Source organism: Eriocheir sinensis, chromosome 19 (genome assembly GCF_024679095.1).
Source record: "Eriocheir sinensis breed Jianghai 21 chromosome 19, ASM2467909v1, whole genome shotgun sequence".
Lineage (NCBI taxonomy): Eukaryota > Metazoa > Arthropoda > Malacostraca > Decapoda > Varunidae > Eriocheir > Eriocheir sinensis.
In genome coordinates this window covers 12,682,758-12,696,170 of record NC_066527.1, presented here as the reverse complement: position 1 = coordinate 12,696,170, position 13,413 = coordinate 12,682,758, and the positions used below count along the sequence as shown (strand labels likewise).

The 13,413-nt window shown below is 42.5% G+C and overlaps 1 protein-coding gene across 1 annotated transcript in view; it reads right to left on the bottom strand.

Moving 5' to 3' along the window:
- Positions 1-13,413, bottom strand: part of LOC127000975 (GATOR complex protein Iml1-like) — a 73,919-nt gene that overhangs the window by 21,743 nt on the left and 38,763 nt on the right. The window contains exons 16-20 of the mRNA XM_050865149.1: positions 6,872-7,405; positions 6,473-6,702; positions 4,614-4,791; positions 4,188-4,313; positions 3,433-3,513 (exon numbers count right to left, since the gene is read on the bottom strand). Coding sequence (XP_050721106.1) covers positions 3,433-3,513; positions 4,188-4,313; positions 4,614-4,791; positions 6,473-6,702; positions 6,872-7,405 — 1,149 coding nt within the window. The remainder of the gene's footprint in view (positions 1-3,432; positions 3,514-4,187; positions 4,314-4,613; positions 4,792-6,472; positions 6,703-6,871; positions 7,406-13,413) is intronic.

The following is a 13,413-nucleotide window of genomic DNA, read 5'->3' as shown; positions in this document are numbered from 1 at the left end:
GGCAGCCAGCCAGGCTAGTAAAACTGAATAGCTAATGGATCATCCCAAACTTTATCAGCAATTTCAAAATTATACAAACCATCAAACATACATTTAAAAAAAAAAATGGAGTCGGACGGCAAAGATTTTTTTTATATTCTGAAACATCATATTAAGCTTGTCATAATAGCAAAACGCAGAATATAATAAAATTGAAAAAAACAATGTACTATATGGCTTTACACACTACAAGTCTGACATGACGGTCACATGACAGGCAAATAAATCAACCAGTAAATCTCCCAGGTGTCCCAGCCCTTCTGATAATTATGAGAGTTGCCTCAGCCAGTCTGCCTTGAGTGAATTCTGACCCTTATATATCTATGAATGGCAAGACCCTGTAGAAAACTCTCAAGAAGACTCAAAAAGACTAGAAAAAACTTTGCAGCAATTCTGTTAGTCTACATCTGCTTGAAAATATTAATGGAAAAAATGGAAAAACCTGCTGCAAATGCTTCACACCGCAGCTGTGCAACGCCTTCCACTCACTACACTGACCCACTCACACTCTGGCATCAGCACTAGAAAAAAACTCAATGAGCAACACTTCAAACTCAGGCATATAGGGGGAAGGTGGAGTGCAGGAAGGAGAGAAATTGTGGAGACAGTGTGGGAAAAGAGAGAGAGAGAGAGAGAGATAATTACAAAGATTATATAGAAAATCAGACCACACAGACCCCATGGTCCAGACTAGGTGGTCTGTCCTTAAACCTAAGTGAATCTACACTAATCAGATGGCTCCATAACGTTGCTTTTCTACTCTAGTTAATATTAAGTTCAAGGAAGTGACGGTCGAGCTTGTTTTTAAAGGAGTCAATTGAGTTACATTGGACCACTGACGGTGGGAGCTTATTCCATTCTTGCACTACAACGTTGGTGAAGAAAAATTTGGTGCAGTCTGAATTTACTTGTCTACATCTGAGTTTTATGCCATTGTTCCTCGTTTGCAAGGTGTCATCGATCATAAACAATTTTGTTCTGTCTATATTCGTGAAACCATTAAGCATTTTAAAACATTCGATCAGTTTTCCTCGGAGGCGATGTTTCTCAAGAGAAAACATGTTAAGGGTGGAAAGCCTTTCTTTGTAGGATTTGTTGCGCAAGGAAGGGATCATTTTTGTTGCCCGACGCTGAACACCTTCTAATTTAGCAATGTCCTTTGCATGGTGAGGAGACCAAAACTGTACCACATATTCCACGTAGAGCGGAAGTATTACATCTTTATTCTTGAATAAAAAGTTTCTTTTAATGAAGCCCAACATTCTGTTCGCTTTATTTGCTGCATCGATGCATTGCTGTGAGAATTTGAGGTTTGACGCTCTTTTGACCTCCAGGTCCTTAACGCATTGAACACTTGTGAGTTTAACGCCGCGCATTTCGTAATCGAACTTCTTATTTCTTGTTCCAACTTGAAGGACCTGGCACTTGTCTACGTTAAAAGGCATCTCCCATCTATCCGACCAAGCTGAAATTTTGTGCAAATCCTCTTGGAGGCCTTGCCTGTCTTCGTCAGTGTGAACCGAGTTACCAATCTTTGTGTCATCTGCAAATTTACTAATGCGATTATTGAGTCCAACATCCATGTCGTTGATGTAAATAATGAAGAGCACTGGGCCATGAACTGAGCCCTGAGGGACGCCACTAGTGACCGGCGCCCACTCTGGGTTAAATCCGTCAATCACTACTCTTTGTTGTCTGTTGCTCAACCAATTCGCGATCCATTGGTTTACTTGACCATCAATACCTATTTGCTTTAATTTATAAAGTAATTTATGATGTGGGACTTTATCAAACGCTTTCTGGAAATCAAGATAGACTATGTCCAATGACTTGGTTACGTCATAAACTGAGAAGAGGTCATTATAAAAGGTCAATAGGTTTGATAGGCAGGATCTTTTGTTATGGAAGCCATGTTGTGAATTCCCAATTAATGAGTGGATTTCGAGGTAACTCACAATTTTGTCTCTTAAAAAAAAAGAGAGAGAGAGAGAGTATAATTTGATCTTGCATGGGCCATAAGAAGTTGGTTTTGCCTCTACTGTAGATTTAAAAGACAAAGTCACAGCATGCACATACAGGATATAATTAACTGAAAACTCAAACAACTAAGAAAACACCACCTTTTTGTGTGTGTTTGTGTGTGTGTGTGTGTGTATTTACATAGTTGTATTTACCTAGTTGTGTTTACCTAATTGTGAAATACGTACAGGAAAAGAGCTGTGCTAGGCTCATGCTGTCCCGTCTCCATAACATTTATTATCCAGTTTGGCTTTAAATTCATGAATCGTTTTTGCACACACAGTCTCCTCGTCAAGTCCATTCCATGTTGTTATGCTTCTGTATGGAAAACTGTATTTCTTGATGTCTCTCCTACAGTCGCTCTTCTTCAATTTCTTCCCATTGCCTCTTGTCACACTTCTGTCACGTACCACTAGGTCTTCCCTGTCCAATTTCTCCAATCCCTCTTGTATCCTGTACAATGCTATTAGGTCCCCTCTCTCTCTTCTGCTCTCCAGTGTTGTTAGTCCCAATTTCTCCAGTCTTTCTTCATAAGTATGTTCTCTCAGAGTTTCCAGTAATTTGGTTGCTGCTCTTTGTATTCTTTCCAACTTTCTAATTTCTTTCTTCAATCTAGGTGATCACACTAATGCTGCATATTCCAGTCTTGGACGTATCATCGATGTTATTACTTTCTTTACCATTTCTTCGTCTTGATAGGTAAATGCTGCTTTTATGTTTTTAAGAAGATTGTGTGTGTGTGTGTGTGTGTGTGTGTGTGTGTGTGTGTGTGAGAGAAAGAACTATGAACATTTGAGAATTGTCAGTTATTTATGAACTGGTACTATGTTTATGTTATGTGATTTCATGTGTATGTATGTCAGTGTAATGCTCACCCTAAACACACACACACAAACACACACACGCACGCACAGGACAAAGTCATCACCCACCAAACCCACACTGGTACCCTCCAGCAAACAGACCTTCCTATAGAACCACTACAAATATAAAGACTAAAATTCTACTTGAGATTGAGGCTCCAGACTTTCCCAATACAAGCCTAAAGCAAGCCTTCCCATACAGACCTTTTTCCATTGAACTGCCACAACTACTAAAGCTAAAACCTTACCAAACATCACGGGTCCGAACTTTCCCAATACAAGCCTAATGCAGGCTTTCCCATAGAACCCCTACAAATATACAGGATTTTTCAACTTGGAGACTTCAGAGAGAACCTAGCTCAATACAAGCCTTCACCTGCAGCAAGGGATTGGTAGTGAGGGGCATTCAGGAGCATTATTAGGGAGCTAAGTCACCAGCCTACACCCTTCAAAACCACACCACAACACAGCACAGGAACATAGCAGGGTGACACAGCAAGGCAACACTCACCCGGGACTTGCGAGCGTTGACGGGCTTCTTGAGGCGATGCACAGTGATCTCAATAAACCTGAGGAACCCTTCTATTGTCTCCTGAGAAGTAAGGGAAAACAGATGTTTGGGGAGTTAGTATGTACAAATGCAACCTAACCTAACCTGAGATGCACTTCTATTGGCTTCTGGGGAAGGAAAGGGAAACCAGATTTATAGGAACATTACAAGGAATCTGACATCATTTCCTAACAAAAAAGGGGACTGATTTAGAAGTAACAAAATCTTGCAACACTAGAGGAGAGAAGAGAGGGGGGATTTAATTACAATGTATGTATATATAAAGGAACTAGGAGCTTTGAAAGAGCAAACATAAAACTGGAAGTTATACATTTTCTGACGTGTTACAGTGGAGTAGAGGAAATGAGATTAAGTTAAAGAACACTGTGTAAAAATACGTTAAAAATTTCAGCTACGATATTAAAGAATGAAACTGAGTAAATTCAGGGGTGGTGCAAGTGAAGAGGATTCATGAAATTAAAGATAAACTGGCTGAACTAAGTTACCCTTCCCATTCTGAGCTTAGAAGCTTAATATTGGAAGGGTAACTGTGTGGGGGCTCGCTTGGAGGGACTGTTGGGGATGGAGGTGGCAGGTGAGTGAAGCAATGCGCCCCTTGTAGTCCTCATTAATTAGTTACGAGAAACACAGATATAAAGGAAGGACAATGTGAGATTGACTCAAATTCAGTAAACTACAACTAAGTAAATACACACCTGCTGATCCTCCAGGGGTGGTTTCCTGTAGATGTCCGTCAGCCCTTCGGTCTCCTGGATGGAGCGTGTGGCCACTCGGAAACAGTCCCCCACCAGCAGGACTCGGAAACGCCAGAACTTGAGGGGCTGAAGGGAAAAGAATGGGTGCTGTGCTTATGCTTCCTGTTTGACCGACATTACTACTTCATATAATGACAGCTGTGGTCATGTTCCTTCAGAGTATGTGCCTTAAAATTCTTTTCGTTTATGATTTGTGTTCCCCAAAACGTTCCCTTGAGGGGATGATTATGGTAGCAGAGCCCCCAGTCCTCCCTTTTCATACATTCTGTTTATGTAGCACTCATACCCAAGAAATATAATTGGCAAGAAATCTATTTAAAAGACAATTAAAAAATATAAAAATATATACTAAATACATAAGCCTACATCTATAAGTGGGTAATCAGGCGACTCCCCCCGGAAGCAGATGTAGTTGTCAAGGTGGTTCCACATGTAAGTCTCGAGTCGCTCCGTGCGAAAGTCGACCCAAGACACCTCGTAGCTGCTCATCTCAGGTGCTCGGAAACGATACTTGTACTGACGCTTCAGCTGGGGGTATGGGTGTCTGGGGGAGAGATAAGGGAAGACATGGTGCTGGTTAGTGGTGGGCAGGTCATATCAAGCTGAAAACAGATAACAGATGGACAACTAATGCAACAGAGTGGCAATCCAGGAAATGAAGTTAGGGAAGGCAGAGAACCAGGTCGAGAGATGACATCAGAAACTCTGTTGGAGCAGAAGAGTACACCATCAGACAGTACCAGGTGCAGAAATAAAATTAGAACCTTTGCTGGAGCAGGTTGGAAAAATACACCAACACCAGACAGAGATCCAGGTGGAGAGATTTAGAATCTTTGCTGGAGTAGTATAGATTACACAAACATTAGACAAGAGAACAAGATGCAGAAATTAAATCAGAGCCTTTGTTGGATCAAGATAAAATACACTAACATCAGAAAGAGAAACTGCTGCAGAGAGTAATTAGAACCTTTGTTGGAGCAGAATGGAAAATACACTAACATCAGAGAACCAGGTGAGAGTTGAAATTAGTACAGGTAACTTTCGATTTACGCGAGTTTGGTTTACACGTTTTTGAAATAACGAGGGGTCCAAAATCCAAAGGAATGTTTAATTTACACGTTTTTTCACTTAAATGCGATATTTTATGGAGTGGTCACCAGATGTCTCACGCAACTGGACTCAAACAGCGCCACGGCCACACAGCTGACCTCAGTTCTTCCCGCGCGCCACTTGAACAACAATACAGTACTCACGATGCCACGCTACTCAACAATAAGGGTGGGCTGGTACCAGTACCAGTACCGGTACTAACGGTACCAGCTATACGGTACGGTATCGGTACCAGACTGCTCAGTACCGGTACCAATACTAGCCAGTCGCTCATGGTGTCCCTCATTTCTTCCTCACACAAGTGAGGCCGAGACCGAGTGCCTGAGTGGATATCTCGGCGATATGGATATTCTCTCTCTCTCTCTCTCTCTCTCTCTCTCCCTGTCCACTGAATGAAGTGAATATTTATTTTTTTATACAAACCTACCTCTTGTTCGATTTACGTTGTTTTTGATTCACGCGACCTCTTCAAGGACACAATACTTGCGTAAATCGAGTTACCTATACTTTTGCTGGAGCAGAATTGAATACTTTTCAGAGAACTAGATAGAAAGATGGAATTAGAACCCTTGCTCAAGCAGGATGAAATACTCTTTTGCCAGACAGAGGAAGTGGAGGATGTTGAGAAAAGCCTTTGTCCAGCAATGGCTGATTGCAATAAAATGTGATAAACTATAGTCACCATACACTAAACGGGTCCAGAAGGCCTGTCCCCTCCCCAGCCTTGCCAAATTATCGTACTCAGCGCATTGCATTTAAATATAGGAAAAAAGAACGAAACCCATCAATATTTAACAGTTTTAATGCTAACTTTAATTTCCTATCGTTATTTGTGTGGTTACGACAGTCCAGGAGCCTAAAAATGATAAATGCAATGTTCACTATGCGACAATTTGGCAACGTTGCCCCTCCCTCACCCTCCTCCATGGTAGCATCAACTCCCAACTCCAACCTTGTTTCATCCAACTAATCAGCTCCCGTAGCTATGGAAAAGGGGGCGGGGCTTCTGGTGATCAGTTTAGTGTATGGTGACTATAGAAGACATTACAAGCTTGACTTAATCCTGTAAAATACAAATAGGCAAGAACACTCCAGAGCCTTCCCTTCCCCCTCACCTGGGCCTGTAGATGGTGACGGTGATGGTCGACCCGTAGAGAAGGATTTTGTGGAAGATGCGCCCGATGGAGAGTCTGTATTCCTGCGTCACGGTGTGGTGGTGGGTGCGGCTGCGGTTCCTGATGAAAGACCCGACCCCAGAGTAGCCAGCTGTTCCCCCGGCCCCCAGCTCCCCAGCCACAGCACCCCCGACACCAGCCCTCTCCCCCAGCATGATCATCTGGAAGCCCTGGGGGAGGAGAGGAGGGGGGGAAGATTTTATCAGTGTAATAAATTATGAAATGTGAATGTTTCTGGCTATGTTGTGTGGAAATGTCTTGTTGGTACACAAATATGGCAATGTCTTAACTAGTGAGATCAAATAGACCCAACCTAACCTAACTTAGCCCCCAACACACCTGTGCCAGTCGTTGCGAGACCAGTTCGAGGAAGACCATCTTGGTGGTGAGGGGTCTGCGGACGGACTCATCGGGCTCGTCCACCAGCAGGTTATAGTCGGCGACCACGTAGTCGTTGTGCAGACTCTGGTCCTCGGGGAAGTAGTCCGTGGTGATGGGAAGGCAGGCAGGCAGCGTGAGGCTCTTCCAGTCCACTCCTGCATGACGGGAGGGGTGATGGGGAGGAACGAGGAGGAGGAGGAGGAGGGGAAAGGAGTGAAGTGGAGGAGGAGGGGAAAGGAGTGAAGTGGAGGAGGAGGGGAAAGGAGTGAAGTGGAGGAGGAGGGGAAAGGAGTGAAGTGGAGGAGGAAGAGAAGGAGGGAGAAGGAAGGAAGAGGAGGAGCGAGGTGGAGGAGGAAGAGCGAGGTGGGGGAGGAGGAGGGGAAAGGAGTGAAGTGGAGGAGGAAGAGAAGGAGGGAGATGGAAGGAGGAGGAGGAGGAGGAGCAAGGTGGAGGAGGAGGTAGTGGGAGGGAGGAGGAGAAGGAGGAGGAGGGAAGAGGAGGAGGAGGAGGTAATGGGAGGGAGGAGGAGGAGGAGGTAGTGGGAGGGAGGAGGAGGAGGAGGTAGTGGGAGGGAGGAGGAGGTAGTGGGAGGGAGGAGGAGAAGGAGGAGGGAGGGAGGGAGGAGGAGGAGGGGAAAGGAGTGAGAAGAAAGGAAGAGGAGGAGGAGGAGCAAGGTGGAGGAGGAGGCAGTGGATGTGAAGGAGGAGAAGGAGGAGGGAGGAGGGAGGAGGAGGGAGAAGGGAGGAAGAAGAGGAGGAGGTTGAAGGAAGATTGATGAGTGAGGAGTTATGAATGGGGAGGAAAGGAAGTATGATATATAGAGAATGGGCAAGAGAGGGCATGGGAAATGTGGGGAAGGAGGAGGAAAAGGGAAGGTTGAGAAGTGAAAAGTTGGGAATGGGGAGAAAGGAAAGTGTGAAGAATGGGGAAGAGAGGAGATGGGAAATGTGGGAGGATATGGGAAGTAAGTGGTATATGGGGACATGAATGAACAGGAGAGGATGGGACGGAAGGATACAGGGATTGGGGAAGAAAGGAAATGAGGGAATGGGGAGATGGTAAAGGAGGACAGGGAAGAATGGGAAGTAGAGATTGGGGAGATAGAAAAGAGGGAAAGGGGAAGAGTGAGTGAATGTGAAGGATGGGGAGTGAGGGAGGGGTGGCAAGTACATGGAAAATGAGGAAGAAAACAATGAGTAGGAAGGGAGAGCAATGGGTATGAGAAGAGAGGAGGAATGAGGAAGTGAAGATGATGATGAGGAGGAAGAGGTTGGAAGATAATGAATGAGGGTGTGTGTGAGTGAGAGAGGTGGCAGAGAGGGAAGGAACGAGGGACAGGAAAAACTGTTAGCTTCACTAACTGGTAATCCACTAACTAAAAGGTTAGCTTTGCTTATGCTAAACCTCTAAACTAATAAAGAAATTAGTGAAAGCTAACGCTAACCGCTAACTTTTTTATAAGGATTTAGCTTCAGTTTAGTATTTTGGCTCTAAAACCCTTAAAAACAGACCTCGTGACCTGAAATTTCAATATATGTCTTGTAGCTTAGACAGAGCTTTTTGTCAGGTGGAAAATTTCAAATTCTTGTTATTAAATTCAGAGTTCAAAGAGTTGCAAATGGAAGATGCATTACCCTTAAATACAAAGAAGCTACTCTAATAATTGTAAAATTACCCTACTTTAAGGCGTAATTTACCCAAAGTGGAAGCCCTGGAATTATTGCGCCATGTGGCTCAACTGGTGCTGTGTCTGCCCAAAACGGACAAGAACAAACCTGTATGAATTTTTTAGCAGAGGAGGAACTACATTTAGCGGAAGCTAATTGGTCCGCTAACTGTTTCTAAAGGTAACGAAAATGCTAATAAGCTAACGAAAAAGTTAGCTTCGCTAATTAGTGGTTAGCAGATTAGCGGAGCCGTGCCCACCACTGCTGATGGCATCTTCAAACCAAAAAGTCACTCAGTCATTACAAGCCCTCGAGTCACCACTCACATCCACCATCAAGCCATCACTCCAAACTCAGTGATTCACTTACAATGAGGCAGCTTCTAAGATGCTTCCATGTAGAGAGCAGCAGTGTTCTTATTGCTCCTCTGTCTGTAGTTTAGTTGCTAGCTCCAGACAAAGGGATTGATAAGCACAATGCTGCTCTCAACATATACACAAGTTTCCCATTGCACTTCAGTCACCAAACATTCAGCAATGTCAACATATTCACCAATATAAAAACACTGAGACCAAGGAAGACGTAAGAAAATAAAACACAGAACAAGGTTGCATCAAGGGAGTATGTAAGCACTCGGGATAGAAAAAAAATGTATGTCTTGGGCCATCCAGATTATGAGCAACTCAAAGGATTGAAAACCATCAACAACAGTGAAGGAGGAGATATGATTGCAGTGTACAGGGTGATGAAAGAAATGAAAACAACCAACCGAGATAACTTGTTTATACAGGACGCTAGAAACACAAAAGGTCAAAGTAAGGAAATGAAGGATACCAAGAAACAGCCTTTCCTATAGATGTATTGACACCTGCAGTGGCCTCAAAAAAGAGGCAGTTGAAGTAAAAAATCTTAATGAATTGGAAATTAAACTTAATAAAATGAGATTTGGAGACAGGACCCTACAAGATTGGCTGGTTTCCTGTGTGCCACAACTAGGTAAATACAAACACACACTACAGGATTCTCATTTCAGTCATTAGTATTTGAAGAAACAAAGTAACTTCCTTCACTCAATAATTTTAAGTTTTACAAAATCCTTACATTACTGCAACACCCACACCTACACCCACACCCACCCACACCCACACACCCACTAAGCCTCTTGGTCACATGCTTCATAAGCCTGTCCCCAAATTCTTATGATAAGCTTAGTAATGGTTGCTGATAGGCATGCATAAAAAATAAAAATAAAAAGTTAGGAGGTGATATTAGTAATGTAGGACATGTTTGTTGATTCCCATGCACCCTTGCACCTGGTACTCATGTCAGGGAAAACTGCAGCATGGTTGTGGCAAGGGCAAGGAGTTGGTAGATACACGAATTCATACTAAATTAATTCAGGTTATATGAATGCGAGCTATTCAATACATGTAAACTTTGGGCCGAGCTATTTTTTGAGCATGAATTGTAAAGGTGCATACAAACTGGCAAATATATCCTAGTTATCGACCTCATGCACACAGCATGGGCCTAAATACTCAGTCTGTGCATCCATCTCTGAGTAACTGACAAAGATGGACGCAACACCGACTGCTCAAGATAAATATACTATTAGAGAAATATTTATTTTCTCTTCTCTTATTCAGGGACCAATGTTAAAATATCTGTGGCATAACAAATACAGTAGTGCATGTCTATATATCAATTTTTTCTCCTGCTCTCTGAACACTTATTGAATCACTGGTTTATCTTTTTTACTGCTTCATCACCACCCTCACTTTCTTATACAGTGAGGCAGGCCAAGAAAATAAAAGCCTGCAACTTGCTGCCCCAATAATAATAATAATAATAATAATAATAATAATAATAATAATAATAATAATAATAATAATAATAATAATAAAAGGATGAACATAGCAAAAGATATTAATTTTGGTATGAGGTCATATTTTTGTACTATTGCCCACACTAAGTTAAACTAACAATTTAATACCCATGAAAAAACAGTAAACACTAATTTTTCACGTTCAGCCTCTGGCACTGGCAGACTTTCTTGGTGGCGGGGCTGGTGGTTGGCCCAGCCCATCATGGCACTGGCAAGTGTTTTATGGTGGCTCCATCTTGGTTGGCTCATGATGCACCCCGGAGATCATTTTATCCTCTTTAGAAAATTAATCTAGATTTCAGGTTGATAGGTAGTCATCAAAACACACTGTGGGTAGTATTGGGCCACTTAGTGATGACTGAAAATTGTCAGCTTGTGGCAACAGGCGGGACTTGAACCTGGGCCATCCAGGATCCTGTGCCCACATGCTGACCACTCAGCCACTGTCTCCCGGAAGATTATTTCAAAATAGCAAATATATAACTCAATAACATGCTACAGAAATGCACTAGAGTAAATTAATGATTCTGAATTCCTCCAATATGGAGTTTCACCATTTTAGGCAAAATTTTGAAGCAAAGCAAAAAGAATAAAGTGACATGTTGAGCAGCATTTTGTGGTTTAATTTTCACTCAATCAGGAGCTAACACACTCAGACACAGAGGAAAATAAATGTTACTTGTGACTCTTAACCCTTTAAGTGCTATGGCCGGGCATGGATTGAACCCCATACTGCGGGAGCCGGGGAGAAGTGAAGACGAAATTCACACGTTAGCACCTCAGAAGTAGCGGTGCGATTTGGGAGGGAGGGAGGAAATAATAAATGAAGAGGGGGAAAACGCAGGTGTTTTCCCATTGGGGGAGGATTAGCAGAGATAATTATCTTCCTCTTTCTCTATTCCTTCCTTTCTTACTCTCTTCCTGTCTTCCTCTTTCTTTCTTTCTTCTTTCCTTTCTTACTGGCTTTCTCTTTCATTCTTCCTCTTTCATTCTTGTTTCTTTCTTGCTCCTTCTCTTTTCTTCCTCTTTCTTTTTTTCTCTATCTTTCTTAGTTTCTCTTTCTTTCTCTTTTTCCCTTTTCTTTTTCTTTCATTCTTCTTCTTTCTTTTACCCTTTCTTTCTTCTTTTATCTTTCAACCTTTTCTTTCATTTTTACTTTTTCTTCCTTTCTTTCCCTTTTTTTCTTCTCTATTTCTCCTTTATTTATTTATTTATTTCATTTTTTCTCACTTTATCTTTCTTTTGTTTTTCTTTCTCTCTATTTTGCTTTCTTTCTTTCTCCCATTCTTCTTCTTTATTTCTTTTTCTGTTTCTCCTTCCTTCTGTTTGTTTCTTTTTCTCTTTATTTCTTTATTTCATTCTTGATTTCTCTTTTCTTTCTCTCTCCCCTTTCTTTCTTTCATTCTTCTTCTTTCTTTATTTCCTTATTTCTTTCTTGCATTCTCTGTCACTCTTTCTTCCTTTCATTCTTCTTCACATACGCAGGATATTTTGAGGATGGAGGGAGGAGAGGAGGATGGGGATGGAAGGGGAAGGAGGAGGAAAGATCATTATGGAAAGGAACACTCACTCACTCTCTCTCTCTCTCTCTCTGTGTGGTGGTGGTCGTGGTCGGTGTGTCCCCTTAGGTCCCCCCTGTGTCCTCTTAGGTTCCTCCCCCGGGTTGTGGATGGGTAGGTAGGAAGAGGGTGCTAATCTGATAATTGGCGGTCGAGCGTGACCAACAAGGTGCCAACTAGGTCACAAAAACCTGCCCAACTATAAAAACATCCCTGGACGCTCATAGCAGAGAACCTGGAAACAGTCCACAGACGCTCATAGCACTGAAAGGGTTAAAGGCCTTACCTACCTTGTGAGGCTATACTATATATAAATCATTAAAAAGCTATTTGTATCTTTAATTTCATCCATTTCATTGTACAAAGACTGGGGAGATTTTTTTTTTTTTTTTTTTTTTTTTTTACAGATAAAGAGGGAGTTTAAGGACGTAAGACAAATGTAAAGCAAGCCTGGAAATCACTGCTCACACAAGGTATGAACAATTAATTGTGCATATAGTGCATACAGGCGTATTAGTGAGTTTGATAATTTATTCACAATTCTAACTAGTACTCATAATTCACATAATTCAGAAGGGAACTACTTTGGAATATTAACCTAAGGTATAACAAATAAACAGCCAAATACGGTTTGCTTATTACTCTTTCAATGACAATATCTAATATTCATACCTCAGCTCAATTCCTCCGCAAATTTTTTGCTTATACAAGTACTAATAAGGATTATGCGTGCAGCTGTATATCTGTGATGTGCTTGGAAGGAACCCTAGAGCAAAGTTGGGCCCCTCACAGATACCCCTTATGACTTTGAGAAATACATGACATGGACTCCTGTGTGCCTCCTCATAAGCTGCCCATCAGCTATGCCATGGGGTGCATACGAACTGGCAAACATAACTCCACGATGAGTGTGTTCACTTCGGTGGTTAGTTGTGAAGCTGAAAATGCAGACACACACACACTCAAACACACACAGCAGCAGTCACTGTTGTTAGTGGTGCTGGTGCTGGTGCTGCAGGGGGATGGCTAACAGCTACAAGGATGGGAGAGAAAAAAATACAATGAAAACAGTTGGTTCTGACCTAGGCTGGTGCGCACAACATCCCTCTGTTCGGGCGCTGGCATGAAAAGAAGTGGAGGGAAAGAGTAGTCGCCGGAGCTTAAAGAGGCAGCTGGTGAGGGGCTGCGAGGGGTGAGGGCTTGTGTGGGAGAAGGACACGCATTGGCTAGGGTCTGTCTGCCATTATGCACACACCATTCTCATTAGTACTCATGTCAGGATAGGACTGCAGTGGGGTCCCAAATAATGCAAAAATCTGGTGATAATAGAGTGCTGCTGGAATCCGTCCCTCTCCAATTTGTGTTATTTGCTTCATGTTACCCATGGTC